This window comes from Heliangelus exortis, chromosome 1 (assembly GCF_036169615.1).
Source record: "Heliangelus exortis chromosome 1, bHelExo1.hap1, whole genome shotgun sequence".
In the NCBI taxonomy this organism is placed as follows: domain Eukaryota; kingdom Metazoa; phylum Chordata; class Aves; order Apodiformes; family Trochilidae; genus Heliangelus; species Heliangelus exortis.
Window position 1 is genome coordinate 59,120,355 of NC_092422.1, and position 13,933 is coordinate 59,134,287.

Genomic DNA, 13,933 nt, shown 5'->3' on the forward strand with positions numbered 1-13,933 from the left:
ATGCATAAGCTGCCCATTCTCCTTTTGTTCTATAGACATGGCACAATCTTGGGTATTAGCTGCCTTTTTTTGTCAGGAATCAGCTTTGTGACAACATTTTTTCCTTTTTTGGGAAGGATTTTGAATGTGGTCTATCCATGATAGGTAAGGAAATCTGTGTTATTCCTTTTAGTTTAGCAAAGTCAAAGATGAATAAATTCAGATGTTTTGATGGCTCATTATTTCAGCTGAAGGGGAGGAGGACAGGTGTGTCCCTGGGTATGAAAGCACCATCCTAAGTGAAGGGAAATGAAATTAAAAAAAAAGATTTTATGGGCAATTAAAATGGAAACAGTTGAAAAGATATTTAGAACTTATTTTAGTAATATTATGAGAGACATTTTCCTGTTATTTGTATGATATATTCCATGAATGAAGTACCGAATAAGATACTTGGAATTTTATGCAGTCTTTTGACCTTGTACATTTAAAGGAAGGTTTTCCAATATATAATAAATATAAATACCCAGTGACACAGAAAGGTCTTCCTTTCTTGTCATGCCTCCTTTCCTCCTTCCTCTGTCATGCCAGCTCCTCGTTCTCTTCCTTGCACCAGCCAAAAATAGTTCCCAGCCAAGTGAGCATCAGGCATAGAAAAAGTAACTGGTGGGGTTGCAAGGCTGAGAGTAGAGGGGATTATGTGGGAGGAGGGAACAGGACTTGCCCCTTTTGCTAGGATTAAAGTGTTATATCAACTCACTATAGTGTGAAACCATCATCGAAGTGCTGTCAGTGAGTTAAATGCTTGAAGTGAGATAGTATAAACATCCCCATGGTGTCTTGAGAACTTTGAAATTCAGGGTCTCAGAGACAAAAATAGGTGCTCTCACTGTGTAAATTACCAAAGGCAGCATGTGGGGGGGATGTTTCAGCTCTTCTCTGCCTAGATCTTTATGGATCAGCATTTCATGTCACGTATCTGCAGGACTATGCTGCAGCAGAGCTCAATAATTCTTTCCCTGTCACACAACCCTATGCTGGCCTGTTGGTTGTTCCAGTCCCAGGTCCTACCCACCCCAACTTGTGCCCCAGCACAGCATTAGTTCAGTCTCAGGTAAGAAACTACCATGTGTTCACTGTTTTTGGTATGAAGAAAAGAAAAATTTATTAGAAAGGGGAAAATTTAGGAAAGAGATTTGGTTTCTATTGGGAGAGCCATCCTGGCAAACAGAAAGGGTTCAGTTTGTTTCTGTGAGCTTAAAATCTATAAAAACAGAAGGGAGATATATGTATATATATATATATATATGTATATGAATATATGCATGCACCAGCAGAGCTTATTTTGGACACTTCAATGTTTAAAGGCTGGCATTGTTGAGTCAAAGAATCAAGCCACCAATTCAGTTTAACTCATCCATCTTACTAACCAGAAGTCTTTTGGGATGTGGTTCTTTTTTAAGATGGTGCTTAGAAACAGCACACAGAATTAAGTGCCTAATAAGGCCCTTTTTCACTGCCAGGTTGTTTTCTTGTGCTGTTCATGTAATGACAGTGTGTGACTACTGTCACACAGCTGAGAACAAAAGTAAACTTTATGACCCATGAAAATGTGTTTGTAGAACAATAAAGAAAACAATTACTATCCCTAGCAAGTCCAGGCAGGGGATAAAAAGTCTTGGCAAGGAATTCAGGATAAGTAGTCATGCGTGCAAGGTGGAGAAGGTGAGATGGAGTTTGCCCTATGAAAAGTACAGGTGGTTTCTGATGCTCTTTTTGAACAATGAGATCAAATTAAAGGGGTGAATATCCCTGGAGGCCACATACAATGCTCCAGACACTGCAGGCAGAACTTCACTACACGAAAGCTTGTAATTTAATTGTAATGCATTTCTGACAGAGAGTGCATGTTTCTGGAACAACCAGTGCCATCACTGTAACGTGAAAGAGGATTTGTAATGATGCTAATAGACTTCGGGGTAAAAAAAGTTCATTCTGCTAAAATGGTGTCAGCTGTAGTAGTCTTGACTTATGTCAGTTCCACCACTTTTACCAGGAAGCATAAACTTTTATGACACATAGTTTGCTGTTTGTTTCTGGCTTATTGTTCTCACACTGCTCTGAACAGCTGCCTCTGTTTAATTGATGAAATGAGCTTTTTCCATTTTAATCAAGAAAAGAGCATCCATGAAAGGAAGCATGTGATGAATTCCTCTAATATCAGCACTGCTGATCACTGAATATAAATTTATATTTCTTTTTTGTTCTCTTTCCTTTTAATGCTGTACTTATTTTTTTTCTTCTTGACTGTATTTTCTATCCTTAAATCTGTAATAATTTTTAACCATTCTTAAATAACTGCTTTTGTTGACGTTTGCAAGGGGGAACTCCTAGCAGCTGGAACTAGACTCAGACTTACTAAGGCTGGTTCCAAACCATTAGCATTTTTCCAGCTGTGAAATCCAGCTGATTTTTGTTTTTTCTTCTTGGTATAACATCATTCTGTCTTCATCAAAAAACAGGCATTCTTCTCTCCTTCCACATTACTCTCTTCCTTCCCCTTGCATTTCCAAGTGACTGAAGGACAATACTGAAGAGAAGAGAAAGGAAATAATAGAGCAGCCAACATCCAGGGTATGGAAAAAGCATTACCAAGATACTGCTTTTGGTAGCACACAGATTTCCTCATCTAGGCTTCCTCTTTAGCCAGTGATAAAAAAAGGTGCCATCAGAAGGTAATTCATCCTGTTCTACAGTAGGTGTAGAAGGTATTTGGAAGGGATTGTTTCTCTACTGACTGCAGAGGAGCAGATAACCACTGGAGACAAATACTTCTATTTTAAGTAGCTGGAGTTCCATATGATGAAATTTATGCCTTAGGAGAATTTTCTTAGAGGCTTCATCACATACAAAACACCACTCTTGGTATTACCCAGCAGTGTGAATAGGAACTATTTTCACTAACACGTGCTGAGGCTTCACTCCCTGTCCTGCTCCAGAGCAAAGCCTGGATGTTTCCCAAAGCCCAGCTGCTTTGTGAAGGTGTGCTGCTCCAGTTTTTGGTGTCCCCCAGTCTGTATTTATCCCCACAGAAATGAATCCAGTCATGAAGATATTAATACCAAATGATACAGACATTTTGGTCTCAAAAGTAAGGTGGAATCAGTTCGTGTGATTTGCCGTAGGGCGCAGCAACACGTGCCTATGAAATAAAAAGCTAAAAACCATACAGATGTAAAAAGAAAATGAATGAAAAAGCACATTGCCAGAGCTCCTGAGATAAAGTGATAACTTGGGCATGCCAATTCTGATTCTGAAAGTGACTATGAAACAGGGAGAAAAGGACTTTGCAAAACCAGAAGACAACAGCATATCAGATAAAAGCCCACTACATCTCAGCTGCCATGGGAAGCTTCAGCAGTAAAAAGCTGAAAGAGCTTCCAACAGGTTTAATCATATAGTCAGTACCTTATTTAATGAGCTGAAAGAAGAATAGAGGAGCTATTTAAAGCTCCTTAAAAGCAGCTAACACATTGGTGGAGCAAAGCACATGTGTTGCACCTGCTCAGATTGGAGAGGGTCAGTCAGTCACCAGCGGGGTTGTACCAGCTCAGGCAAGGGAGAAAACACAGCAGTGCTGTTTGAACAAGGCTGAGATGTGCTGCTGCTTCTGCTGGAAAGAATCAGTAGCTGTGGTAATGGTTACTGGGACATGAACAGGGATCTTCAGTTTCTGCAAGGGCTTAAAAAAGCACTCATAATAAAAGTAACCAATAGGGAAAAAACATTAAAAATTAATATTTTTAGGTTTGCCTTCTGTTTCTTGTATTGGAAAATGTGAAACAAATGCAGTTCAATCTTCCTTCCAACATTGCTTTAGTAATATCTGCTGGACTCCAAGTGACTGAAACTCTTAAAACTCCCAAACTCCCAGGACACCTGATAGTGCATCATCAGTGGTGACATTTTTAGCTGAGTCAAGACAAACATTCATTTGTCAGTGAATGAATTACCTTGAATTTAATGTGTTTATTTACACATGCATCTAATGCATTCTCTGACTGCAGTCTAATGGTGTCTCCATTTTCAAGTGTACAGAAACTGCTTGATGTAGGTTATTTCATTTGATAGATTAGTCATTGTAGTGAAGATTTGCTCACAAAGCAATTTGAAATAATTTCCTGGATGTTTTAGGTCTGGTTTTATAGATGATATTATATTATGAGACAAGAAAGAATACATTTATTAGGTAACCCTTCTCAATATCTTCGTTTCATGTTTCAGAATGGCTATTGATTTAATTCCTACCATTCTTTCATTGCTTGAAGATAAAAATACAGGAAAATTTATCTTTATTTCATATAGCATCTTTCACAGGAACTGTATTGTAGAAGAAAAGACAAGATAAAATAACAAAGAGTAGTGCAAAGTGGGTTTGTACAAATTAAGCATTAATGCTTAAGAAAGCATTTCTAGAGGGTGAAATCAGCTCAACTAGGGAACTCTCAGAGTTAAGATACATGGGTTTTATTTGGACAGTACAATGGTAAGGCAGAATATTTCTATGCCACTTTTCCAGATAACTGGAGTTGCAAAAGATTTTAGCTGCTGTACTCAACACCTGTGAGTGAGCTGCTGCTAGCAGGCAGGGAAGGGAGAAAGAAAGACAGGAGAGATGGATGCTCCATGGCTGGGGAAGCTTTGTGAGGAGCTTAGGAAGGGGACTAATCAGCAGTTTTGAACTATGGGCTTTCATGCCCAGAAAAGAAATATGAACCACCTCGTCATGAGTCCCAGTACACCCAGTACACCCAGCACACAGCCCTGGACGTGTGGTGGTTGATCAGATACTGATTTCCTCCATCTCTGCAACTAACTGTTGCAGAAATGAGGCAAATAAAGTTCCAAACAAATCAAGAAGTCTGTTTATCTGACCTGTAAAGAAACAGTCTCTGTCCTCAAGGTCTCCATGTGTGTGTGCAGGAGCTGAAGGGAGCAGACTCAGAACCTCTGCTCCCTTTCTTGTCTTATTCAACTGTGCTGCATGAACTCTCTGGAGCTGGGGAAGATCTGGGACTACTAAATCCCTTTGTTGTACTTTTCCTGACCTTGGGCACTCCTATCCTTGCCCTTGTGAGTTGCCTACCTGATGAATTTTCTGCAAAAGCTGAGCATCAATGCTACTGGATGAGAAAGAAAAAGCAGAATACATTAGTTATGCTTACATAGGATATAAATTAACTGTGAGCATCCAAGGCACAACAAAAGATATTGAAAATTCTGTCTTTCACCATTCTGCCCTTCAGGATGTGTGGCAAGAAGAAAGGGAATTTTCTGAATGAAAATGCCACTTTTATTTTGAAAGTGGATTTTGATCTTCTTTTTTTCTTCTTGGCATAATAATTGATGCCTCTTTTGTGGTTTCTGTATTCTTTGCCAACATTTGTTTATCTGATTAATTCTGCCCTTTATGCATGCGAGGTTGCTTAAATTTCTCATGGGATCTCTCCCCTGTCTGTGTTACACCAACTGGCCTTTTCATGTTGCCATTTTTCTTAATTATCCCTGACATGATTCTGGAAAAACAGCAGACTTCCTCACAGGTAGTAAATCAAAAGTCTCCTTGACCAGAAAGAATTAAAATAAGCCCGGTCCTTACCCTTTATTCATTACAGCTAAAACCTAGCTTTTACTTTGATAATCCCTGTGGCTTCAAGTTTACATTAAATAAGTGAGACAACCTGGTAGTTGCTGCCAGCCCTTCTGCCTCCTTCCCTGCTTGGACGACCGTGCACAGTTCTGGAGCCCCCAGCACAAGCAGGACAGGGACTTGTTTGAGCAAGTCCAGAGAAGGGCAAGCAAAGATGATCAGAGGGCTGGAACACCTCTCCAAGGAAGCCAGGCTGAGAGAGTTGGGTTTGTTCAACCTGGAGAAGACTCTTGGAAGACCTTATAGTGACCTTCCAGTACCTGAAGGGGCTACAGGAAAGGTGGGGAGGGGCTTTTTACATGGGCATGGAGTGATAGGATGGGGGCTAATGGATTCAAGCTGAAAGAGTTTATATTTAGACTTGATATTAGGAAGAAATACTCTCTTGCGAGGGTGGTGAGGCCCTGGCACAGGTTACTGAGGGAAGCTGTGGATGCCCCCTCCCTGGAAGTGTTCAGGGCCAGGCTGGATGGGGCTTTGAGCAACCTGGGAGGTGTCCCTGCCCGTACAGGGGTCTTGGAACTGGATGATCTTTAAAGTCCCTTCTAACCCTAGCTAATCTGTGATTCTAACTTGGCCACATGCTCTCACCCTCTCATTTGTGCTGGTCCTAGGGCATGTCTCTCCGTACAGTTACCTGATTTAACTCATTTGAGGGAACAAATAGTTTTCTGCCTAGTGAGTGAATTGCCCTGGCTTGCTGTGAATTTGGGCAAGCACAGGAGCTGCTGTGCAGGAATGGATTCCTTTGGGAGAGAAAGCAGGAAAGAGGGCTGGACAGGAGGGACCCAAACTAAGGCCAGGAGAGCAAGGCACTGTTTCAGATGTAAAGGAGCAGTCACATAGGCTCAGTTCTATGCATTGGGGTGCTATTATCAGCAAGCAGGAAGAAAGTCTGAATCAAATATATCTGTGTTGTTGCTGGTAATATTCAACAGTGTATGTCTGGACTTGCTGAATTCAAAAGTGATGATACTGTGGAAAGACTATGAGTTTTTAACAGGGTCACAATGTAAGCACAAGACTTGATATAAACACCTGACAGTATCATGTGTGCAGCATCTCTTTCTGAAGGGCTTCCTGGTAATACAGGCATTTGCTGTGGGCATTGCCCACGTTATTAGGTGTATTAAAGTCAAGTAAGTTATGTGTTTATGCATGGGACCCCAACCCCAGTCTTTGTCTTCATGAGCTGTACAAAAATTGGTGCTTTTGAAACCAAGAGACACTCTGTGTTTATTTTTCTTCACTCTACCATTTGGAAGCCAGTCCAGGAAACAGTTCTTCAGACATAAGCTGGGCAGTCATTGCAAATTCATGTTGTTGTAACTAGTGCTACAACTGGAACTTGTTTATTAGTGAATAATGAACACAACATAATCATTTGTCCTGGAGTATGATGACCCTCCAGCAGAGCCTCAAGTACAGCAATGCTGTTACTGAAGAACCCACCTTCATCATAAACTGTGAAGCACATCTCTGGTGTAGTCAGAAATCTCCTGCTAATCAGTCCAGTTGTGTAAAGCAGCACAGCAGGAGCCTTGCCAGCACAGCAGCAAAACTTCTGTCCCAAGGGCAGGGGGCATAAGTGGCCATTGTGGGAGTGGGAGAGCCACAGACAAGAGGACTTTCCAAATCTGATAAAATTCCCTTACATTTAAAAGCACTTGTATACCATCTGATTTCACAAGACAGGCAGTGTTTAGCATCTGAAATGCAAGGCAGTGAGTTTAATTGCCTTAATTTTTTGAGTTATTAATCTACAGCCCTGCTGAGGTGCCATGGTAACAGCTGCAGCTCCTGGTTGAGATTGCAGCAGGTGTGGGAAGTTGTTCTCTCTCTTGAATTTGTGACATAGCTTTTGTAAACTTCTGCTCCTATATATTCATACTCAGCATACTGAAAAAGTGAAGTGGATTTATTTAAGCCTATATTACTTTCAGAGCTTGGAGATGTAAAGAAATCAAACCCAGAAAAGGGCCCACAGATTTAAGCTGTATTCTGGGGAATGTAAGGTTAGGGGCAGTCTGCAACAAAGTGCCCCATGCATTTTTTTTTTCCAAATGCATTTGCTTGAATGTGTGTGGAGGTAAAAAGGGCTTTACAAACCCATGGCATGGCATTTACACAGCCTTTTGTGAAGTGCTCACTTTCCAGAGCCATAGGTATTGGATGACAGTGTATCTCAGTTTACATTGATGAGGGTAATTGTTATTTTATTTCTGCCTGGAAAAAATCCCAGAGAGATTTGATGAACAGCACAATGCTTGGAGACATTGGGAGGATGTGCAATCCAAAAGTATCCAATTAGCTAAGTATCCACAAGCAAAGAGAGCCTGCTAGAGATAATGTAACTTACATTTGATACCAAGGTGATTTTGAAAACAAAAATTATGCATTTTCCGAAGTCTCAGAATTACTGAGCCTAAATGGAATGAGGCATATCACACAGCATCTGGTGCTAGAAGTGACTGTCACTATCTGAACAGTTGTGCTTTCTGACTGAAGGCAAGTAAGTTAGAGCCACCAGGAATCCAGGGATGTGTTAGAATGGAGACCCGGAGGCTAGGGATCCTCACAGAGGTGTTTCACAGGGGTGTTGGAAGAAGCCACTGAGGTGCCATCCTGCAGCAAGTGGGTGTTTATGCTGGGGAGCAATGTGATTTTCTGTGTGTCTGCTGACAAACTGCATGTCTTTGCATGTCACACAAAGGGACACAGTGCCAGCAGCCTGCGGTTCAGCACACGGGGTGCCTGGGGACCTGGGAAGTGGTGGCCATTTGAGAGTAGGGCTGCATCAGACTCCCTGCTGGATCTAGTCTGTGGCCAACTCTGAACACCAAAGCTGTGCCTGGGAATTGCTGTGGGAGACTGTGGCCATGCAAACTGGCCATGGGTACCTGGCAACCAACAGTGTCCTCTGGCTCTGTTGCCTTCACTGGGCTCACTTGCCCAGGAGTGACAGAGTGCTGCAGCCAGAGGTGCTGTGTGCCTGCTGAAGGGCAAGAGGTTGTCTAAGACAGGTGTATTCTGCAATAAAATGTGTGCCTTTTCTGTAAGAAGGTATCACGCAAGAATGATACCTTTAGTCTGGAGAAGAGGAGGCTCAGGGGAGACCTCATCACTCTCTACAACTACCTGAAAGGAAGGGGTAGCCAGGGGGAGTCGGTCTTTTCTCCCCAGTAGCTCCCAATAAGACAAGAGGGTATGGACTTAAGCTCTGCCAGGAGAGGTTTAGGTTAGATATTAGGACAAAATTCTTTACAGAGAGGGTGATCAGACATTGGAATGGGCTGCCCTGGGAAGTAGTGGATTCTCCATCCCTGGAGATATTTAAAAAGAGACTGGATGTGGCACTCAGTGCCATGGTCTGGTAACTGCAGCCGTAGTGGATCAAGGGTTGGACTTCATGATCTCAGAGATCTTTTCCAACCCATATGATTCTGTAATTCTGTAATTTCACTGTCCAGCTTTTCACTTATTTTTTGTAATTTTGAGTGTTTTCATATATCTGTGACATGACTGAAGATAGGTAACAGCTCCTCAGTTAATACCATGTGCAGAAGTTCTTAATTTCAAGTGCTGTTTTTTCTCTCCCTTTTACTTAAACACTTCTGTTAAACAACTGCCTTTTGGGTGTGATTTTTAGGCCTTCCTAGTACAGTTCTCACTGTTTAATAACTGGCTTCATGGTTCCCTTGTAAATAACCAAATTACTCTATTCTGTACCGGAACCAGAAGTGTTCTGATAATAAGAGCTGTAGAGAAGCCAGGCTACAAGAGCAATGGAACAGCAAGAACAAACCTATTCCCTGAATAACTGTTAAAGTATGTTTTTATAAATAATTAATAGTTTTCATGACAAGGCATACTGTTATTGGAAATTGAGATGAAATGATGTGATGGATCAATATTTTTTTTAGAGGTGCAGTTTCTTTTACCTATCAGCAAAAATTCTCTGTGTTTAAATGAACTGCACTGCTTTTCTTTCTTGATAGAGCCAGACCTGTGAACTCACAACTCCAGCAATCACCTGCCACTCAGGGAAATTAGCTTTTGAATTTACAACAGCTCTTCATTTGGCTGTTTTGGCTGCAGTTCTTAGAAGTACTTAATTTTGAACTTTCTTTGTGTGGTTCTCACCTTCTCAAAAAGCAATGGGAGGTCTGGGAGAAAATATAAGTCCGTAGTTTTATTTTAAGCATATCCTTGTGATTTTGTATTACTGCTTTTTTTTTTTCTTCTTTTTTCTAATAGATACAGAAGTTCATTTAAGTCATGAGAGCCCCTGAGTGTCACATTCTGCCACTTTGGCATTGCAGTAAATATTACTTCAGTCAAGAAATGGTCTTCCTCATTTCAAAGGGACCACTCACTGAAGTAGTTGCTGGTAGGCATAGATAATAGCAGCAGACTGGCTGACAATCTTTCCCTTGCACACAGCTCCTTGAATAAGTAGGTGCTCACCAACATGACTGAGGAGTGCAAAGCAAGCTCCATAGCTTCTAGCTATGTGACAATTTACTCTACACCTTTTATAGGTACCTGGTGGAACTGAAAGGGCAGTGTGCTCATTAGGAGATTGAAGCTATCTCTATGAATGGAAAAAGTTGGTTTGGGGACTGTAGCTCATCAATAAGTTGCTCGTGTGTGAAATGAAAAGCCACCTTGGGGTCAGCTTCCAGTAAATTCATCCTGAGCTCAGGCAATCTGGAAACACCTGGCTAAGCCCACTAATTGTTTGATTGACTGCTATGACATGAAAAACAAGATAGAGGTATCAGACAATAATAACTTAATCTGAGTTTTAAAACACTACTGCTTTTTCAAATAAAGAGATCAGGGTCTGTAGCAAATGCAGCTGCCACAGGGCAACCCAGCCCACTACTCTGCCATAATGCTAGCTCTCTACAAGGAGCTCAGAGCCTTCTTGATCTGATGAGCTGCATGCCAAGGTCTTTAGGCAGCCAGATTCACAAGATGTGACCCACCAGAGCAGAGGGATAGCAGATGGGCAGTGCAGCCAACAGTGCTTCCTTAGGGTTTCTCATGGTAGTTGGATTCATGGCTGCAGGGGGGATGCAGGAGGTTCCCAAGATCAGCCAGTGCCATCAGTTCCATCAGTGCCATCAGCTTCAGTTATTCTGTGGGCTCCTGTCCTCCCCATGCTGAGGATTCTGATTACACAGCAATCCCCATGGCAGTGCTGCCTTGCTTCTCACTACATGATCAAAGAGCCACGAGCTAATGGGGGATCAGAAGAATGTATCAGAAAGCATTTGAAAGCTGTGATTCTTGTGCTTTTAAGTTGTATTCTATGCTGATTTCCTGAGAGCTCTTTTTTCCAAATGTGACCTGTGTGTCCAGTGCTATGGGCTTGTAAGATTGTAATTTCTTATCTGTCCAATTCGCTTTTTTGGGGGGAAGTCATCAGTGCCCCTTGTTGACACTACTGACATTATACTCATTTTAGCCTAACATAAGCTAAAGATTTCATTTGTCAAGTGGGTTTGGGATGCCTTAGAAATCTTACACATTTAGGTAATGTATGTATGAATTTTGTATAGATAAAAGGGGTATATGAACTGTATGGATGCAATTATATTAATTTATACCTGAGCATTTCTGAAATACATGTGATGGAGCAATTAATAACTGGTAAATAACAAAGAGGATAAAAATCCTGGCCTGTGTACTCTATCAATTAAGGAGATTGTTCTGACAGTTTCCAAGGAAAATTATTAAGGAAATCGTTCAAGGAAATTGTTAATCACCTGTTGCAGTTGTTAACTTAATATTGTTGTAAATTATAATTAAGCTACTCATATAGGAAGTTTCTGAGGGTTCCTCTTGTGACTTCACATCAGAAATGCCAGAGATGTGACAGATATACATTCAATTATATTAAAATCATATCCAGAGAGTGCATGTTAAAGGGTCACCTTATATCCTGCAGGTATCCACTCATCCAAACTCAAACTGCAAAGTCCTCAAAGTCACAGTACTCTCTAACTGAGCGAGGACACAGTGACAGCATCTCTCCCTCATCTGATGGTGTTGGGGCACATAAACCCAAGGGGAGGACCTTGCCAGATGCATATAGGGCTTCTCTTTCTGGACTCCCTTCATCCCACCTCCCTGACAGCACTGCATCCTTCAGACATGTCCTCAACACATGCTGTCTCATGAGTGTGGGCTAAATAAACAGCACACTGACTGTCTCTCCTGGAGATGCATATTTCTGCTCAGCCTTTCTGAGCCCTCCTTCTCTCTTCAAATCACAGTGGGCAGCAAACCTGCCATGTCTGGGCTTCTGCTAGCCCTGCAGTTGCTGCTACAGCTGCAGCTGTTGTCACCTTTAGAGATAAAATGGACATGGCTAGCAGGGGCTCAGCATTCCCATCCTGCACAGCCCTTTCCCCCAAGCTCTCCAGGCCCTTGCTACTTGTCATCCATCCACATGCCATCCACTGTCACGCTGGTAAAAATTTAGTAGTACTTAATGAATGAAGCACCTTGGGAGGCCTAATGAAGTGTGAGGCTGTGGCTGATAGGCTGTCAGCAGCAATGTGCTGTCTGTGCTGCAGCTGGGACATGTGCTGAGCTCTGCTCTGCTGTGCCCATGCTGAGGGGCAGGCTGGGAACCCCAGTGAGGGTACCAAGACAGCACACCCCAGTCCTTGCAGAGATACCACTCCTATGGGTCTCTGATTTTGCTGTAGCATAAAGTATCATAAGATATTTGCTATGACAAAAACTTTCATGGTCTAGTCATTAACTTGCTATGACATCTTTTATACCTATGTGGGAACTACTACAATTGTAGTAAAGCTCTGGAGACTGATGTGAGCCAATGGGAACTCAGCTTTTTGCCACGCTCCCTATGGACACCACTGCTGTTTTATTAAATATGTTGATTTAGAAGAAATCACCACTGAATTTAATAACTCTTACAGCTGACCAAATTCTCTCAAGAAAGATTTAAGCTTTTCTGCATGTAAATTCAGCATCAGGAATTTCTGGGTTATTTCCTATTGCATGACTGTCACCCTGCCACGCTGATCTAAAGTGAATTATAGCAGAGGGAAACATGTAAGAATGCTAGAAAAATGAGCGTTACTGTTTTACTTAAAGAATTCAATTGAAAAATTATATTAAATTATATTGAAAAAATTATTCAATGTGCTTTTCTTTTCTCAGTTAGTAGCCTCCATCGTGTTCATCAGCTTTGGCGTGGTAGCAGCATTCTGTTGTGCAATAGTTGATGGAGTGTTTGCAGCACGACACATTGTAAGTACAGCGATTTTCTGTCATCTTTCATTTTTGATTACTATGTCTTTTCTAGCAGGGAAGCATTTTCTTTTGTTTTATGTCTCACAGTATATTAGTTTCTTTGATAGTCCTCCTTGCTGGAGAAATGTCTTTTGGCAAAAAATCGACAGGAAAGTCCATCATGCCAATACCCAAAGATGGTGCCAACGACTATTTCAGGGAGCTCCAAATACAGAGGTGATGCACAATGTTTTAATGACAGGAGTGCTATAATGCATACCTGCTTAGGAAAGGAAAGAGACTTCATCCACCAGCATTTATTTCCATTTACACAAGGGCTTTGTGGGCACAGTCTGGATTTGTAGTGCACCAGACAGTGACGCCGTGACACGTGACAGTCCCCGTGGATGTTTAGAGGGAAATGGATTGCAACAGCACAAAGGGAACATTTTGTTGGACCAAAGACAGCAGAGGAAGTGGCTGGTTAGAAGTCGTGTGAAGGGAAAACCTCCTGAATGACAAACAATCCAAAATTCACCCTCTGCCTGCCATCAAAGAGTGGGACAATTAAGCAAAGTACCCAGTATTTCCAGTGCATCCTCAAAACCCAGTCCTTCTTCCCCCAAACCTATTGACATCTCTGCTTCAAAAGAACATCTCTAGGCATTCACAGACCTATGGTGGCATCAGAGTTACTGGTAGTTTATTGCTGTCTATGAAAACCTGGGAGTCTTTCTCCTTCCTTCTCCTCTTTTACCTTCTTGTGTATATAACACTATACAAACTTAGAGGGTTGTTTTTTTAAAAAATCTTGTCTCACAGAGTTTAAATTAAAATATAAACAAAAAGGATCAATAGAAGAGCAAGACAGACTGGGTTGTGGGGTCGTTTGAATGTGCCACTTTATGTGTAAGATACATGTTGTTTCTGTTCTATCTTCTGTGATAGCATACCTAAAAATCAATCTGAACC

The 13,933-nt window shown here is 41.6% G+C and overlaps 1 protein-coding gene across 1 annotated transcript in view; it reads left to right on the forward strand.

Moving 5' to 3' along the window:
- Window positions 1-13,933, forward strand: part of TMEM255B (transmembrane protein 255B) — a 72,755-nt gene that overhangs the window by 19,166 nt on the left and 39,656 nt on the right. The window contains exon 4 of the mRNA XM_071744256.1: window positions 12,890-12,979. Within this exon, the coding sequence (XP_071600357.1) occupies window positions 12,890-12,979 (90 nt within the window). The remainder of the gene's footprint in view (window positions 1-12,889; window positions 12,980-13,933) is intronic.